Below are 15,490 nucleotides of genomic sequence, written 5' to 3'. Positions count from 1 at the left end.
TTTTTTTCTTACTGGTCACCGTCAGTGCCTGAATGGAGTGCCAGTCTAAACGTATCTTCCTGATCCATTCACGTCCCAATAGCGGTGGACCACCATCTTGCAGAACGTATAAATACAACTTCTGTATTTCCTTGCCGTTGTACACAACAGGCACCCTTATTTTCCCTTTTGGGTATACTTTCTGCCCCGTATATGTTTTCAAGATAATGGATGTGTCTTTCAAAGGTATATGCGGAAATAGCCGCTCGTAATCCCGTCGACTTATGACGGTCAGAGCCGATCCTGTATCTAGCTCCATTTTAACTGGGGACCCCGCTATCGTGAGGGTAACCCAAATGGTCTGGTAATCTTCTTTGGCAATTACATTATGTAATTTGAGACAGCTTAGTCTCTTGTTTCCGGAGTCGCTATCGCTCTTCTGGTCTTCGGAGCTACTGTCCGTCATCATTTGTACCTTTCTGTACTTTATTGATTTTTTTCCTGTCCGTGGATTTTTTGTTTCCAGATCGGCATACACGTGCAATGTGTCCAATCTTTCCGCATTGCCTGCATGCTTTGTCCTTGAACCAGCAGTCCCTCTGGTCATGGGTGGATCTGCCGCAGGGATAACATCTCTCGAAACCCTGTGTCATTTCATGGGTGCCAAAGTCCTGTGGCTTTTGCTGTATCTCTGCAGCTCCTCTTGCGGCTGCTTCGTATGATACAGCCACACTGAAAGCCTTGTCCAGTGTCAAATCTTTCTCAGAAAGTAGCCTTTTCTGTGTTCCTTCACTTAGGAGACCGCAGACGAATTTGTCTCGAAGAGAATCTGCCAGTCCTGCCCCAAATTGGCAGTGCTTTGACAGCTTCCTTAATTCGGTGAGGTAATCAGCGTTACTTTCATTCTTGTGCTGATTCCTCCTGAAGAATTTGAATCGTTCCGCTATCAGCAGCGGTGTTGGGTTTAAGTGCTCCTGTAGGGTATCAACAATCTCCTTAAAATTCTTGTCCTTCGGTTTGGCTGGAGTGATTAAGTTTCATAACAGCCCGTATGTCCTTGCGCCCATTAGATTTAGAAGTACTGATGCCTTTTTATCATCCTCTATTTCATTTGCTGTGCAATATACCTCCACTCTTTCCACATATGTGGTCCAGTCCTCTATATCGCTATCGAAAGCAGTAATATTGCCAGTCTTAGGCATCCTGAAAAAAAAATGGCGCCTCCCGCGCTTTCCTTTCTTCCCCGCAAAAAAAATGGCGCCTCCCGCACTTTCCCGCCGCTGCCGCTTCTGACAACGCTGTTCTCTGCGGTTTTTATTTACATAGGTATTTTTAATAGGTGGAGACTCGTTCCCGCCGGACTCTCTGGGACGTTTCCCTCCCTCTGCTTGGTCCGAATGCCGACCTGCTTTGCAGCGCCAGCTGTCTCCCGAGTGCTCCACCCTCTGTCTCCATTTGCCTCCGCCTTCGCTGCTCGGCCCCGCTGCAGAGCCAGCCGATGGAGCCCCAGCCCGCCGCCCAGGAAGGATTATTGCAGCACCTGCCACCAGCTCGGCTAGCTGGTGAAACCACAGTTTTTTTGGGGGTTTTTTTTCTTGTTTTTCTTCGACTTTCGTCTGAGGATTCGATCTCCTTGAGGTGCTGCCGAATTGCAGGTAAGTCCGTTTCCAATTCGTCACCACTGTTGTATCCGTGTGTTAATGGAGACACGGAATGCAGGAGTTGGTTTCACAGGTGTTTACTGAACAAAGTCTGGAGGTGAACTAACAGATACAAGACACTATACAGGCTTATATAGCCCGAGTGGCCATTACCGGCATTACAGTACACAGGGTGCTCTTAAAGGCACATACACCACAACACCTTTCTGGTCATTCTGTCAACCCATCTGTCTTCCCAGAGTCCTATGTGTTTGCCCTGACAGTGTAACTGGTCTGTCTTTATTCTCAGTCCTACAGCACCATTTACATATTTAAGGAGGATTGGAAAATTGTGACCAGAGCCCCTCCTAACTCCATTGGACTTCTTTCAACAGCCTAGGGTGTATTCTATTAGGGTTTGGTGACCCAACCACCTTGAGTTCTGCTAATTTTCTCTTCCACAGTTATCGGTAATAAGTGTTCCATAAGCTCCTCACTTCACTATAGTTTGTAAAAAAAAAAAAAATGCAACATTCTGTTCTCTCTCAAGAAACGTCATGCGCAGCAAGTTTCGTTCCTTCCTATTATATTTTCTAGATTTTCTTACCATCCATTTTATTAAACTCTGCTCTAAAGATCATTAATAAGCGGTAAAATTGTTTGTGGATTTGCCTCCCATACTTTATATTTTTGGTTCTTCAATTTTTTTCAACGCACATTTGTTGTATGCCATTGTAAATTGTATCATATTGTTCTGTGAATCAATTATTGAGCTTTTAGCAAGCCTGGAGGGTATCAGTCTTCCTGGTTTAGAGCAGCAACCATCTAGAGAAAGATGTCAGTCATGGGTAGGCTGTAATTAGTTATTCTCTGAGCAGAGAGAGTTGAATTTAGAGTGGTTCAACTTGGTTGGCAAAGGGGAACAAATGTGATATTTACAGATTTTGGAGGGAACAATACTGTTCTAATGACAAATAGCCAAGAGCCTGATTATGAAAACACATTCTTCGAGTGGCCTGAAGTTGAGGTGACTTGCTTATTGGTAATAGGTATGCTGTAGCCAAGTGACACTTTTTGGGACTCCTTATAATAGAGCTGTGGCTTAAGTTTTGGACAATGATAAAGTTTTATAGTGGAAATAGAGAAACCAAACTTAATTAACTGGTGGCTAGGCCTTCCTTTGGGCATGCATTGCCAGAATCTCCCTTTGGTCTGGACTATATGGCACCATTGTTGCCTGTCTTTGCAACCTTTATTGCTTTTTGAATCAAGGGATAATGCAAGAGTTTTGGATACCCTGTCTACATGGAGGATGCTAAACTGAGATTAGGTTGTCCCAAAGGTTTTTAAGGTGATCATAATGACGGTGTATTTTTGCTGTGACTTGCACTGTCTTTCCTGACCTAAACATTTATTTTGAAATAGAGTATGAAGCACATAGCAACATAATTAATGAAGTTCATCTAATTAAATATCATTACTACTGAATCTCAACATAATGCACCTACTTGTAACTCGATGGTTTGTAACTCAGCAGGCGCCTCACCTGGGGAAGTAATAACATTTTTAAATTATGAAAATAAACCTGATTTCCAGTATGCATGATTAGAGAATCCAGTTTGCAGCTATCTTTAGAAGCTGTCCATACTTCATAGAGCAAGAAGCTGAAATGCTGGGTCCTTCTGGGGCATAAGCCTTGGCTGAAGACCAACTCTCCAAATTTAAAATGGTTAATTTTTACATGTATTTTTCAAACTCAGCACATATTCTTGCTTAATGGGGCAGGGGAATCTTCCAAGTGCTGGGTCCAAAATAGAGCTAATTATGTAAAACTGGAGTATAATTATGGGGACACTTTGGCTGGAATTTTTCTGGGGGTCAGGGGGCGCTTTTGGTGGCGGGTCGGCTGGGAAAATGTTTTATTTTGACAGTGGGTAGGGAACCCACTGTCAACCTGCCTCCACGCTAGTCTCCCAGATGTTGGGTCTGTCATCACAGAACAGACCCGTCACCAAGCGGCGAGGGAGGCAATTTAAATTATTAGCTGGATTGTTAAGAGGCAATTAAGTAGTATTTTAAGCTTACCTTTAGATTTTTAGAGTTGGCCAATGGCTTCTCCGCTGCTCGGGGATCAGTCAGGTAAGGAGGTCGGGTGTTGTGTCAGCATGGGATGATTTCTAAATTTGACAGCTGTAAATGGCCTATAAAAGCTCCCATTTCATAGGTCTTTACTTAGCAAGGTTACTGCATTTCGAAGACAGATTGAGCTTTATGCAGGTTGCCAGTGTTTGGAGCAAACTCACTATCCAGTGTCACCTCATTGGAACAACCTCTCTCACCACTGACAGATCATCTCTGTCATCTCAACCTCACCTGCCATCTATTCCATCAGCATCGATGCCCTTGAAAAAATCTCACCTTAGTTCTCAGAATCCCATCACGATCAGCCCCAACACCAGCAGCACCAGGCACACCAGCAGCTCCAACAATACCAACCTTCTCTGCAATCAGCTGGTGCTACACAGGGCATCAGCAGCCGACCACAATGCTGCCAGGGATGGCCTCACCCCCATAGCCAGATTTACTTCACTTAACACTGTACACCCTGGCTGCCACATGATGCACCAGGTTGGCACCACCCGTCACCAACACCATAAAACATCCCTACAATGCCCCAGCCATTCCTTTCACACTCATCACCATTTTAGGGGGGTTACCCTTATGTCTCACCATTCACTGCAACTCACTAAGCCACTTCCAAAGCTGCACACAAATCTGTCCAAGAACGTAAAGTGTTGAAAATAAAGGTTTCAATGTTTGACAGCACTTCAACAGAAACTTCACATGAACATTGGCTAAAACACCCAAGTGCCCACCCTTGTGTGCTGTTAGTTAGTATGACTGGACTAGGATGAGGGTGAGTGTGAAGGGTGGCTAGTGAGATGGGGATGTGATAATGTAGATAGACGGGGATGGGTGGAGGTGCAAGGTAAGTTGGTGTAAGGATGTGCAGGAGAGTAGGGTAGGGAAGGCAGAGTGATGGGGATGTGATGAGTGGCACAGCAGGATGAGGTTGAGTGTGGCTTTGCAGTAACGTTTCGAGATCTACTGAGATCATTGAAAGGTTTGCGCCACTGCAGCCTGGTCGACATCCATGCTTGTGCCCTCCCGTGCAATGTGCAATCCGGCTGCGTTGATCTCCTGGGGAGGTCTCTTCTGCCCATTGGAAGGGAAGAGAACCTCCCTGCGTGCTGAGACTCCCTCCATAAGCATATGGAGGGAGTCATGGGAGAGCCTGGGTGCAGCCGCGCACCTCTGTGCAGTGCTTGTCAGTGTTTGCAGCACCTCAATGCTGCAGAACACTGACAGCAGAACTATCAAAATCAATTTGTGCATGGTCCCTTTAAGGAAAGCGGCTGATGTTGCGTCATCAAATGATGTCATCTGACTGGCGTCCTCTTAATTGGCCGGCAAGCCCGCAGGGCGGGCTTAACAATGTCAATCAATGTAAAATCACGTCCACGGGCTGGATGCAGTTGGGGGTGGGACTGGAAGCCGGAAACCACCTGACCCGCTCCCAAGCCGCATTCGTTGACAAAATCGTAGCCTGCGTCTCTGCACCTTGGGGAAAGTAATTGTTACTTTTGGATAATTTGCTAAAAGCATGCCCATTATTTGCTTGACTTTTTGGCTCTCCAGATTGGGTGTTCTCCCTAGTATATTAAATGGATGGTAAATGGGATCATTTTATAATTTTGAACAATATTCATATTTGAAAATTATATTTTTCAATTTTTTTTGCAGGAAGATTTGTGACCCAGGCCTCACTGCATTTGAACCTGAAGCACTGGGCAACTTGGTTGAAGGAATGGACTTCCACAGATTTTACTTCGAAAATGGTACACAATGTGGGCATTATTTCTAGTTTTGTAACAAGTTCAATTTTGGTATGATTTCATTATTAAATAAATGTACATCTCTTTTTGTAGCTTTGTCTAAGAACCACAAGCCAATTCACACCATAATATTGAACCCGCATGTCCATCTGATTGGTGATGATGCAGCCTGTATAGCATACATCCGCCTCACACAGTACATCGATGGCAGTAGCATGCCAAAAACCATGCAGACCGAGGAAACCAGAGTCTGGCATCGCCGTGATGGGAAGTGGCAAAATGTTCACTTCCACCGCTCAGGAGCCCCATCTGTACCTGTCAAGTAAGATGAATTTCTACATTGGCAAAATGCACAAAGAGTTAGATACTTAATAATTGCAGCACTAAAATGAGAAATTCCCTATTTACAGAAATATATTTCCATTTTTAAAAAAAAGTAAGATACATATTGCATGATATTTATAAAGCAAATGAATAATAAGAAAATAAAGGTCTCTCAAAGTTGTGGACAATCTAGAAAATTGGTTTTCTTTTTATGGAGTTAGCCTCCCATTGCGTCCATTACAGCATGGCTCAAAGATTTATGAGGTTAGGCCTTTTGTTTTATAGTGAGGATAAATTGAACCACAGCATTTATTCGATAACTTAAATCTCTGTTTAAAAATCTGTATATAAAACCAAATGTAATTTAATTATTTTCAGTTTGAGAATTAAGATGCAATATCTGAACAAAAAGGAGGGGGATGGGGGGGAAGCAGAGTGTCCTGATATGTTACTGACCCATGTTGCAGCTGAAATAGAAATGCTCACTACTCTAGGTCCATCCACATGATGTCCTCAGCTTGTTTCTTTTTTTAATGACAGTCACGCACAATACTCACACACGCACACCTGGCATTATCTTCTAAAGAGGATCCCTGTTCTGGCCCTTTAATCTTTGAAGCAGGCCACAACATTAAATAATGTTTAAGCCTGTCCCATTTTTGGCATTACTACGGACTGCTCCTAAAAGTGAGAGAAACAAAGTCTTTTGATACATTCTTCCACATTATTTGAACTTCGCTTCCCATTCCTTTCCCACCATTTGTAGCACTCATTTGGGAGGTTTGGACTTTACAACAGTTCAGCACATAAATCTATGCTGACACTTCAGTGAGTGCTGTACTATCAGTGGTGCCGTCATAAAGAAGAGACGTTAAGCCAAGTCAGCATTTGCCCTCGGGTGGATCTAAGACATCCTATGGCACTATTTGAAGAAGAGCAGGGTAGTTCTCCCTTGGTGTCTTTGCCAAGGTTTATCCCTCAACCAACATCATCCAAAACAGATTAACTGGTCATTTATCTTATTGCTGTTTCTGGGACCTTACTGTGCACATATTGGCTGCAGTGTTTCCCTACGTTACAGTATTGACTTCACTGTAAAAGTAATTTATTGGCTGTGAAATGCTTTTGGATGACCTGAGGACATGAAAGGCACTTAGAAATGCAAGTTCTTTTTGCACGATTTGAAAAATTATTTACTTAACTGTATAATAAGTCTATACCAAAGGATGCTTCAATTAAAAGAAAATGAAAGGCTAGTATGTACGATAGGCTTTTAAATAATCTGGGATGAAGGGAAGACTACATAATTCTCACATTTATGGGGAAGATAAATAGCAATGAAAGGAAGAGAGCTGCCATGCCAAAGACAAGTAACCTTAATGGCCAAGAGTCTGTTTAAAAGCATCCACTATGAGGGAAAGAAGAGTATGATGGGAGTTAATTCCTTTCTTTGTTTCATGTACACTGTCGCAAGAGATATTTGATATCTGTTTTTCGATTGCAATCATGTTTAAATTGGGCGTTGGTGATTTTAAAAGTTTAGGGTTTGAATAATGTTATGTCTAATTCAGTTCTTGGCTATGTTCATGGTGGTAGAAAATTGAATTTAATTTCTGTTCTTTGTTTTAGCTAAAAGAAGTGGTGCCACTGCTGGATTCTCAGCACTCATTATGGACTGGAAGATCATAATCACATTATAGGAATTTCCAGTCTATTTAAAAGCATGTTTCTGAATGCATGAAGCTCTGACGGTGCACTTGTGACATGTCCTTTGTTTATTCCATCCATAAATTTTTGTTTGCACTTCATGGGAAGAAATGCTACAAGGAGAACAGAACCAAAGGAAGGGAAAATGTTGAAAGTACTTTTTAATCTTTTATTTATGCCAGGTTTCTTAACTTGTTAAAATTGTAAACATCTAAAATAAAATTAAAAATTCTGGATTATCGAGTATTTTTAAAAGCTACTGTACCCCCTTAATCAGTATAAGAAAACAGTATAAGTGGCACGCATTCATTATTCTCTGACTGTAGAAATACTTTTGTAATAAATATAGACGGAGATGTCCTTAAGGTGGCAGGGCGCTATTACATGCAGTTCCAAAACTTGTTTTACAAACTGGAATTATCCAGTCAGGGCTGGCTGTATCAGCCTAGAAGCAACACCTACTGCACTAGCCTTTTTCATTCATTTTGGGTTTTTTTCTAGCTAAAACATATGAGACAATATCTATAAAACGAGTCCATTTTGATGTGCTAGTGCTCGTACTACTTTTTTATTTGTTGTATTTCATATCAATGTCATCATCTAGGATCATTTTTATTCAGTTTGGGTGCAATACATTAAAGAAAATCAAGCTTGCTTTCATTATGGTGATGTGCAAATTGTGATTTGAGTCAAATGCTTATTGCTTTGGTGGGAATAGAGTTTAGAATTTTGTGAACTATGTTAACCTGCTTGTTGGTAGTTAATCATAGTATCAAATTTAATAAAGAAACACAAGACCTTGGAATTTAAACACTGAATATAGTGGATCTCTGTGATGTACGTGCATCATTTATATAAGAACTTCCTTGCCTAGGCAGCTGATCAAACAAACTCAGATCATTTTTAACTTTTTATTTTTCTCCTGTGGACACGGGGATTAATGCTTTTGATGTCATCTCTGTAATAAATTGGTTATTGATACTTTGTGAACTGGATAATTTTTGCTTCTGCTTCTGTATATTCGTGAGATGTTCTCGTAAAAGATTCAAGTTCCAGATATGTCCTTTTTTGGAGGGGTGGTTCCTTTTAAAATGCTTGTTTCTTCGCTGCTTGTATACTTATAGGGTTATACTGCAGTGCTGAATAGTGCATGGTATCTCAATTAGTGTTTTCAGTGATTGTTGGCAGCCATCAGACTCTCAGTCAGTAGTTAATTCCTGGCAGAATTCATTTATTTACATTATTTCAACTTGCGTGTTCGTTAGTCGCCCCCAAAAATAATACGGTTAGCTGCTATTAGTAGTAAAATAGATGGCAATAAAGTGTACCCATTACATGGATTCAGAAATTGTGTTTAAATAAGCATGTACATTTATGGGCCATATTAATCTGCCAATAAGATCTAAGAAAAATAGGGAAAATCTTAATTTTCTTTTTTGGTGACTGGCTGTAGTAACATAAGTGTATTAAAATCTATATATGTAATCTTGAAATTTTAATACCGCATGTGGTGTTAAAGTAGTATTAATGACCAAGTCTGTCTTCCACACCCAGTTCTGCAGAGCGGTGATTGGTTTTTCCACCACAATTGAAATGATAAGTTCTGTCATTCTGCAAAGCTGCTGTTTATCAAGGGACACAGTGTACAGAATTTTGCCATAATGGTAAATGATTGATATATTAAAACAAAATAAATTTGATTATTTCTCCTGATTGTTCTCTGTAGTGTGTGTGTATGTGTTTATTTCATTTCAAAAATCCGCCATACCTTGGAACTGAGCTTCTGTTTCAGGTATTCAAGGTATTTTGAAATGTTTTGTGTACTTCACTACACCTTTTCTGTGAGAAAATACATTATAATGAGCACAGAAAATGGTGGCAAAGCATCAGTTTTAAATGTTTGTATGATATAGATTTAGGCTTGGTCTACAGTAAATATTAAAATAAATGTTAATGTTAGTCTTGGCTCAGTAGTAGCACTCTCGCATCTGAGTCAGAAGGTCGTGGGTTCCAGCCCCACTCGAGGACGAGCACATAATGTAGGCTGACAATTCAGTGCAGTACTGAAGGATTGCTGCACTGTTGAAGATGCTGTCTTTCAGATGAGATGTCAAGCTGAGGCTCCATTTGCTCTCTGATGGACATAAAAGATCCTATGACACTTTTTGAAGAGTAGAGGAGGTCTCTTGTATCCTGGCCAATAGTTACCCCTTATATAACAGCACCAAAAAACAGGTCATTTATTTAATTGCTGTTTGTGGGACCTTGCTGTGTGTTAGTTGGCTGCAATAATTGCCTACATTGCAACAGTGACTACACTTCAAAAGTACTTAATTAGCTGTTGAGTGTTTTGGGATATCCTGAGGATGTAAAAGGTACCATATAAATGGAAAAACAATTCTTTTGATTTATTTTTCTTTAACTCCAGTAAATATACAAGTATTGAAATAACTGTAAATGGAAGATAATGAAACATTTAATTGAATGAATCTAAAATCTATCTGTAGGATATTTTGACCCAGAATATACTGGACGGGGCCTCTCACTGCACGCTTGGTTAGTTTGACTTATTCCTGCAGCCTGTACCCTTCAGCTCAAAATTGTTTTGCCCTGTAAGTTGCTGGAAGTATGAGCTAATAACAGCATGGCGAAGGCAGTGGAGCATCTGGGACCTTGGTGAACAAAGGGACCAACTGGGTATCTCCTTAACCAATGAGATTTAAAGATTCAGAAATAAACGGAGGAAGGGCGGAGAAGGCTAAAGGGTGAATTAGAGTGGGTGAATTCAATGTCCAATCAGGTACAGAAAGAAAAGGGGAACAAAAGATTGCATTGAGAGAAAAAAAAAGGGAAAGTAAGAGAAATCATATAAAAATTTATAATTTGACATTTTTAAAATCTCCAACAACAATTCACAACCTGAATCTGAGACTCCACACCTTTAATTGTTCCAATGCTGGGCCAGAGGTTGATTGAGTCATTTACAATTATCATGTCGTTAAAAGGGCACTTACAATGTTAATTACTAGACTTGACTTTCTGTGGTGAGTTTAATGGCCAATTAATGTGTAAATGCCTTCATGAAACTCATGGGGAGATTAAGTGTGAGATGCCATTTGTGTGAAGCTACTGGCAGAGCGGCACAAATTATCCAGCAACTTGTGATTCGCCATTCATGGGGTAGCTCTTCCTCGGTACAAGTTGCTGGACAATTTGCACATTTATAATGGTGTGCATCATTCACATGCCGTTATTTTTTCCAGCAAATTCCGACCCACGATCTCTGCATATATCTGAGAAATCCTACAAGGACCCCACCCCAGTCATGAGAAATCTTCTGAAGTTCTCTACCACATTTCTTATCCTACAGGGTACATGAGGAAATAATGGTATGTCAGTGCAAGTTATTTACTGTAATAGGAACAGGAATAGGTCATTCAGCCCTTCAAGCCTGTTCTGCCATTCACTTCGATTATAGCTCATCTGTACCTCAACCCCATTTAACTGCCTTTGTTCCATATCCCTCGATACCCTTATCTATCAACTTTCTATCAATCTCAGTCTTGAAAGCTTCAATTCACCCAGCATCCACACACTTTTAGGGAGAGTTCTAGATTTCTACTACTCTGTGTGTGAGGAAGTGTTTCCTGATTTCACTCCTGCATTTTAAGATTATGACCTCTTGTTCTGGATTTCCCCACCAGAGGAAATAGTTTCTCTTTGCCCTATTGAATAATTTTTCTCATTTCAAACAATTTGATTAAATCACCCCCCCCCACCCCGCCGCCAGCCAAATCTTCTGTACTCAAAATAATACAAGCCATGTTTATGCAACCTGTCCTCATAACTTAACCCTTTAAGCCCCAGTATCATTCTGGTGAATCTGCAGTGCACCTCCTCCAAGGGCAGCATATCCTTCCTGAGGGGCGGTGCACAGAATTGAGTGTAGTGCTCCAGATGAGATCTGACCAAGGCTCTATATAACTGAAATGTAACTTTCTCGCCTTTGTATTCCAGCCCTCTTGGGGTAAAGGCCAACATTCCATTAGTCTCCTGCCTCCCCAAAGCCTTTCCACCATCTACAAGGCACAAGTCCAGTCGTGTGATGGAATACTCTCCACTTGCCTGGATGAGTGCAGCTCCAACAACACTCAAGAAGCTCGACACCATCCAGGACAAAGCAGCCCGCTTGATTGGCACCCCATTCAACACCTTAAACATTCACTCCCTCCCATCACTGGTGCACCATGTCTGCAGTGTGTGCCATCTACAAGATGCACTGCAGCAACTCCCAAACCCACGACCTCTACCACCTAGAAGGACAAGGGCAGCAGGTGCATGGGGACACCATCACCTTCAAGTTCCCCTCCAAGTCACACACCATCCTGATTTGGAAATATATTCCTTCATCTTTGCAGGATCAAAATCCTGGAACTCCCTCCCTAACAGCACTGTGGGAGTACCTTCACCACAGGGACTGCAGCGGTTCAAGGCGGCGGCTCACTGCCACCTTCTCAAGGGGAATCAGGGATGGGCAATAAATACTGGCCTTGCCAGCGACGCCCATCTCCCATGAGTGAATTAAAAAAATAGTAAAATTAGAATATACCAATGTGCCATACATTAAGTAAGAGATAACCACATCCAGTAAAGTTTCTGGCAGAATTATGGCTAGCTAATTTACCCATTTGTAAAAATGGCATATTCATCCATTACTCCCACACAAGAAAATCATCTAATGACTGAGATTACCTAAATCATTTTGCACTGCAAGAGAGGCTACTGCCAGAGACGGGGGCGATTGAGATTGTCAAGTCATTTTATTGCAATGTAAATATATCTTAGACTTGAGATCTACTTCAATCGTTTTTTTTTTAATGTTTACCACTTAAATTACTATATTCTAGATTGTGTGTCAAATCTCTGAAAGTTGCCGGTGAATTCCAAACCAATTCACACCTCCATTGCTTTACATATATCACCTGTATTTCCATCTGTGCTGAGATCCCTCACTCTAATTCCTAACCAAATATTCATTTTATGTTGTGTGTATATATAAAATATTTATTTATATTTTGCATCCCCTCTTGCTAGCCTATCAGATAAAGGTGCTGTCCACTGTAATACCAAGCCAAACAGCAGAAGATTAATTTGCAGTCTCTGCACTGTTAGCTGATCGAAGCTGGGGCAGCAATTGGGATGCTATATTTGACCTAAGCACCCACATTAGGGAAGGAAAACATCAACCAGGGGTCCTGATCCTGACTTCTGGAAAGTGCATGTCTGGTCAGGATAGAATTGGACTCTGATGTGGTGCCCTCCACAGTTCAATAACTTTCTAGCATTTGTTGTCTGGGCCCACAAAACAAATCACTCAGATTAGGTAATGGTGGAAAACAGTCACCTGTAGAACCAGACCCCTGCAAGAGTCAGTATCTAAAGGCAAGGAGGGGATCCCCCACAGCTTTAACATTTTAAATTTGTCTCAGTCTCAGCAAGGAACCGAGACCAGTTTGAGTCTTTAGCATTTAAATTTCTGTTTAAAATATATGTTTATAGAGAAAGCGAGTTACCTTTTATTAATGTATCGAGGAGGTTAGTGAAGTATATGATTTGCTGTTTTACACACCGTATACTGTACATTTACTGTTTTATTTAAATAAACCATTTGTTGATTCAAAGCATAAGCCTCAACCTGGTAAGTGTGTGCCTTTTAAAGAGAGGAGAATCACATAGCCCAAGATATGTTTCAGTAACTGATGTACAGAGCATATGTTCTCCCTTAAGATCAATGGGCTTGGTTATTGTTTACCTCGCCATTGAGCAGAAAAAGGCATGGGGAATGTGAGGTCCGCTAATGTGAGTGGCCAGTGAGGGTGAAGCTGAGAAAATCTTGCATTAAAATAAAAAACGACAGGCAAAATTTAGGTGAAAGAGTGATAAACATATGGAACAGACTACCACAAGGGTGGTGGAACAATATAGTGCAGTTCAAAAAGGGATTAGACAAGTAAATAGGATTCAGGGTTATTAAGATTTAGCAATGCTTCAATAAAATCTTGTGGGAGATTGGATTGGGAGGCTAACTGGCTAATAATCTACTGCATAAAAAAATGTTACGGTACAAATGCTGTTGAAACAAGGTTATGTATCCAAATGACTGGCACAAAATCACCGCAGCCGGACTGCACTAAAGGGGTGTGAGGAGAACATGAATAGAAATATTGTAAATTTAGATTGTTGTTCTCATTTTTACCACTGCCCTATTTTTTTTTAACTGACTAGTTGTTGCTGTCTTACACAAAATAAAGTACTGCTCTCATCATGAGACCCAATGCCACAAGCAAATCTATTTTTCACTTCTAGCTAATTGGCACTTAAACCTGGCACTAGTTCAGGTCAATATTAACAAATTGTCGGTAGTGAGGAATGGAATTCAAGTCTCGATAGTGATAAAAGAAATGCCTCACCAGCTTACATTCTTTTAAAAGGAACCAGTTTTATATTCCATTTCAAATAGTTAATTTTCCAGGCAGGCAAAACATGCAGCAAAACTCTGCAATGTATGAAACCCTAATTACCCCATATCCTAACCAAAACAAGCAAAATCTATATCGAATTTGGTTGCTCACCTACTGTAATGGAGATGTTGCATTCATAAAGTTACATTTTGTCTGTTATAGTCTGGCATTTTTAATGAGCCTCACAAAGTCACAAGCTCGGTAAGCAAACTGGACAGCCTTCATCGCCTTGCCCCAGTCTTGTTTAGATGTTAGAGACCAACTTGGTAGTAAACACAGCCACCTGAGAACAGTAGCTGTAGTTGGTAGAGATGACATCCTCTGTAACTGTGACCACAAATAGCATCCTATGTGACTGTGGTGCACTATCCCTCGTCATCCTTCGCGATCTCTCTGCAGCCTTTGATGTGGTTGACCCCATCATCCTCCTCCAACGCCTCTCCATTGTTCAGCTGCGTGGGACTGCCTTGGCCTAGTTCTACTCTTACCAATCCAGTTGTAGCCCGAGAATCCCCTGCAATGGCTCCTGCACCATTACCTTTGGAGTCCCTCGAGGATCTATCCTTGACCCACTCCCATTTCTCATCAACATGCGACATCCAAGACTATGACTGGTTCCACACGTAGCCTGACAACACCCAGCTCTACCTCACCTCTCTTGACCAATCCACTGCCTTTGTCTTGTCAGACTTCTTGCCTTGACATCTAGTGCTGGATGAACTGGCATTTCCTCCAATTAAATATTGGTAAGACCAAAGCCATTGTCGTTGCTCCCCGCCACAAACTCCACTCCCTAGCCAGCGACACCATACCCTCCCTGGCCACTATCTCAGGCTGAACCAGACTGTTTATAACCTCAACATCCTATTTGACCCTGAGTTCAGTTTCCAACCCACATTCTCGCCATCACAAAGACTGCCTACATCCAAATCTGTGACATTACTCGTCTGTACCCCTACCTCAGCTTATTTGTTGCTGAGACTCTCATCCATTCTTTTGTTACTTCCAGACGTGACTATTCCAATGCTCTCCTGGTCAACCAGCCATCTTCCATCCTTGAGTTCAGCCAAAACTCTGCTGCTCATATTCTAACTCTCACCAAGTCCCGTTCACCTATTGCCCCTGTGCTCGCTGGCCTACATTGGCTCCTGGTCCACCAATGCCTCAATTGTTAAATTCTCATCCGAGTGTTGAAATCACTCCATGGTCTCACCCCTCCCTGTCTCTGTCACCTCCTCCAAACCAACAAAAATTCTGCATTCCTCCAACGCTGGATTTTTGTATATCCCTCAATCCGTTTGCCCCACCTTTGGTAGCCATGCCTTCAGCTGTCTAGGCCCTAAACTCTGAAATTTCCTCCTTAATCCTCGCCACCTCTCTCCTCCTTTAATATCCTCCTTAAAACTTACATCTTTCAACAAGC

At 41.5% G+C, this 15,490-nt stretch overlaps 1 protein-coding gene across 46 annotated transcripts in view; it reads left to right on the top strand.

Annotated features, from left to right (window-relative positions):
• LOC147122949 (calcium/calmodulin-dependent protein kinase type II subunit delta) overlaps positions 1–9,259 on the top strand; it is a 508,322-nt gene extending 499,063 nt beyond the window's left edge. For 31 of the 46 annotated variants that reach the window (XM_085962275.1, XM_085962278.1, XM_085962273.1 and 28 more), the window contains 3 exons: positions 5,424–5,518; positions 5,609–5,837; positions 7,469–9,259. In XM_085962275.1, the coding sequence (XP_085818401.1) occupies positions 5,424–5,518; positions 5,609–5,837; positions 7,469–7,472 (328 nt within the window). In that variant the 3' untranslated portion in view covers positions 7,473–9,259. Of the gene's footprint in view, positions 1–5,423; positions 5,519–5,608; positions 5,842–7,468 lie in introns of those variants that run through there. The other 15 variants (XM_085962274.1, XM_085962365.1, XM_085962403.1 and 12 more) reach the window with 1 other exon arrangement.
• Positions 9,260–15,490: the final 6,231 nt, after the last annotated feature.

This window comes from Somniosus microcephalus, chromosome 2, assembly GCF_052327205.1.
Source record: "Somniosus microcephalus isolate GS21.2 chromosome 2, FLI_Smic_1.0, whole genome shotgun sequence".
In the NCBI taxonomy this organism is placed as follows: Eukaryota; Metazoa; Chordata; class Chondrichthyes; order Squaliformes; family Somniosidae; genus Somniosus; species Somniosus microcephalus.
The sequence above is the reverse complement of the archived record's forward strand: the minus strand, read 5'-3'. Positions and strand labels throughout refer to the sequence as shown.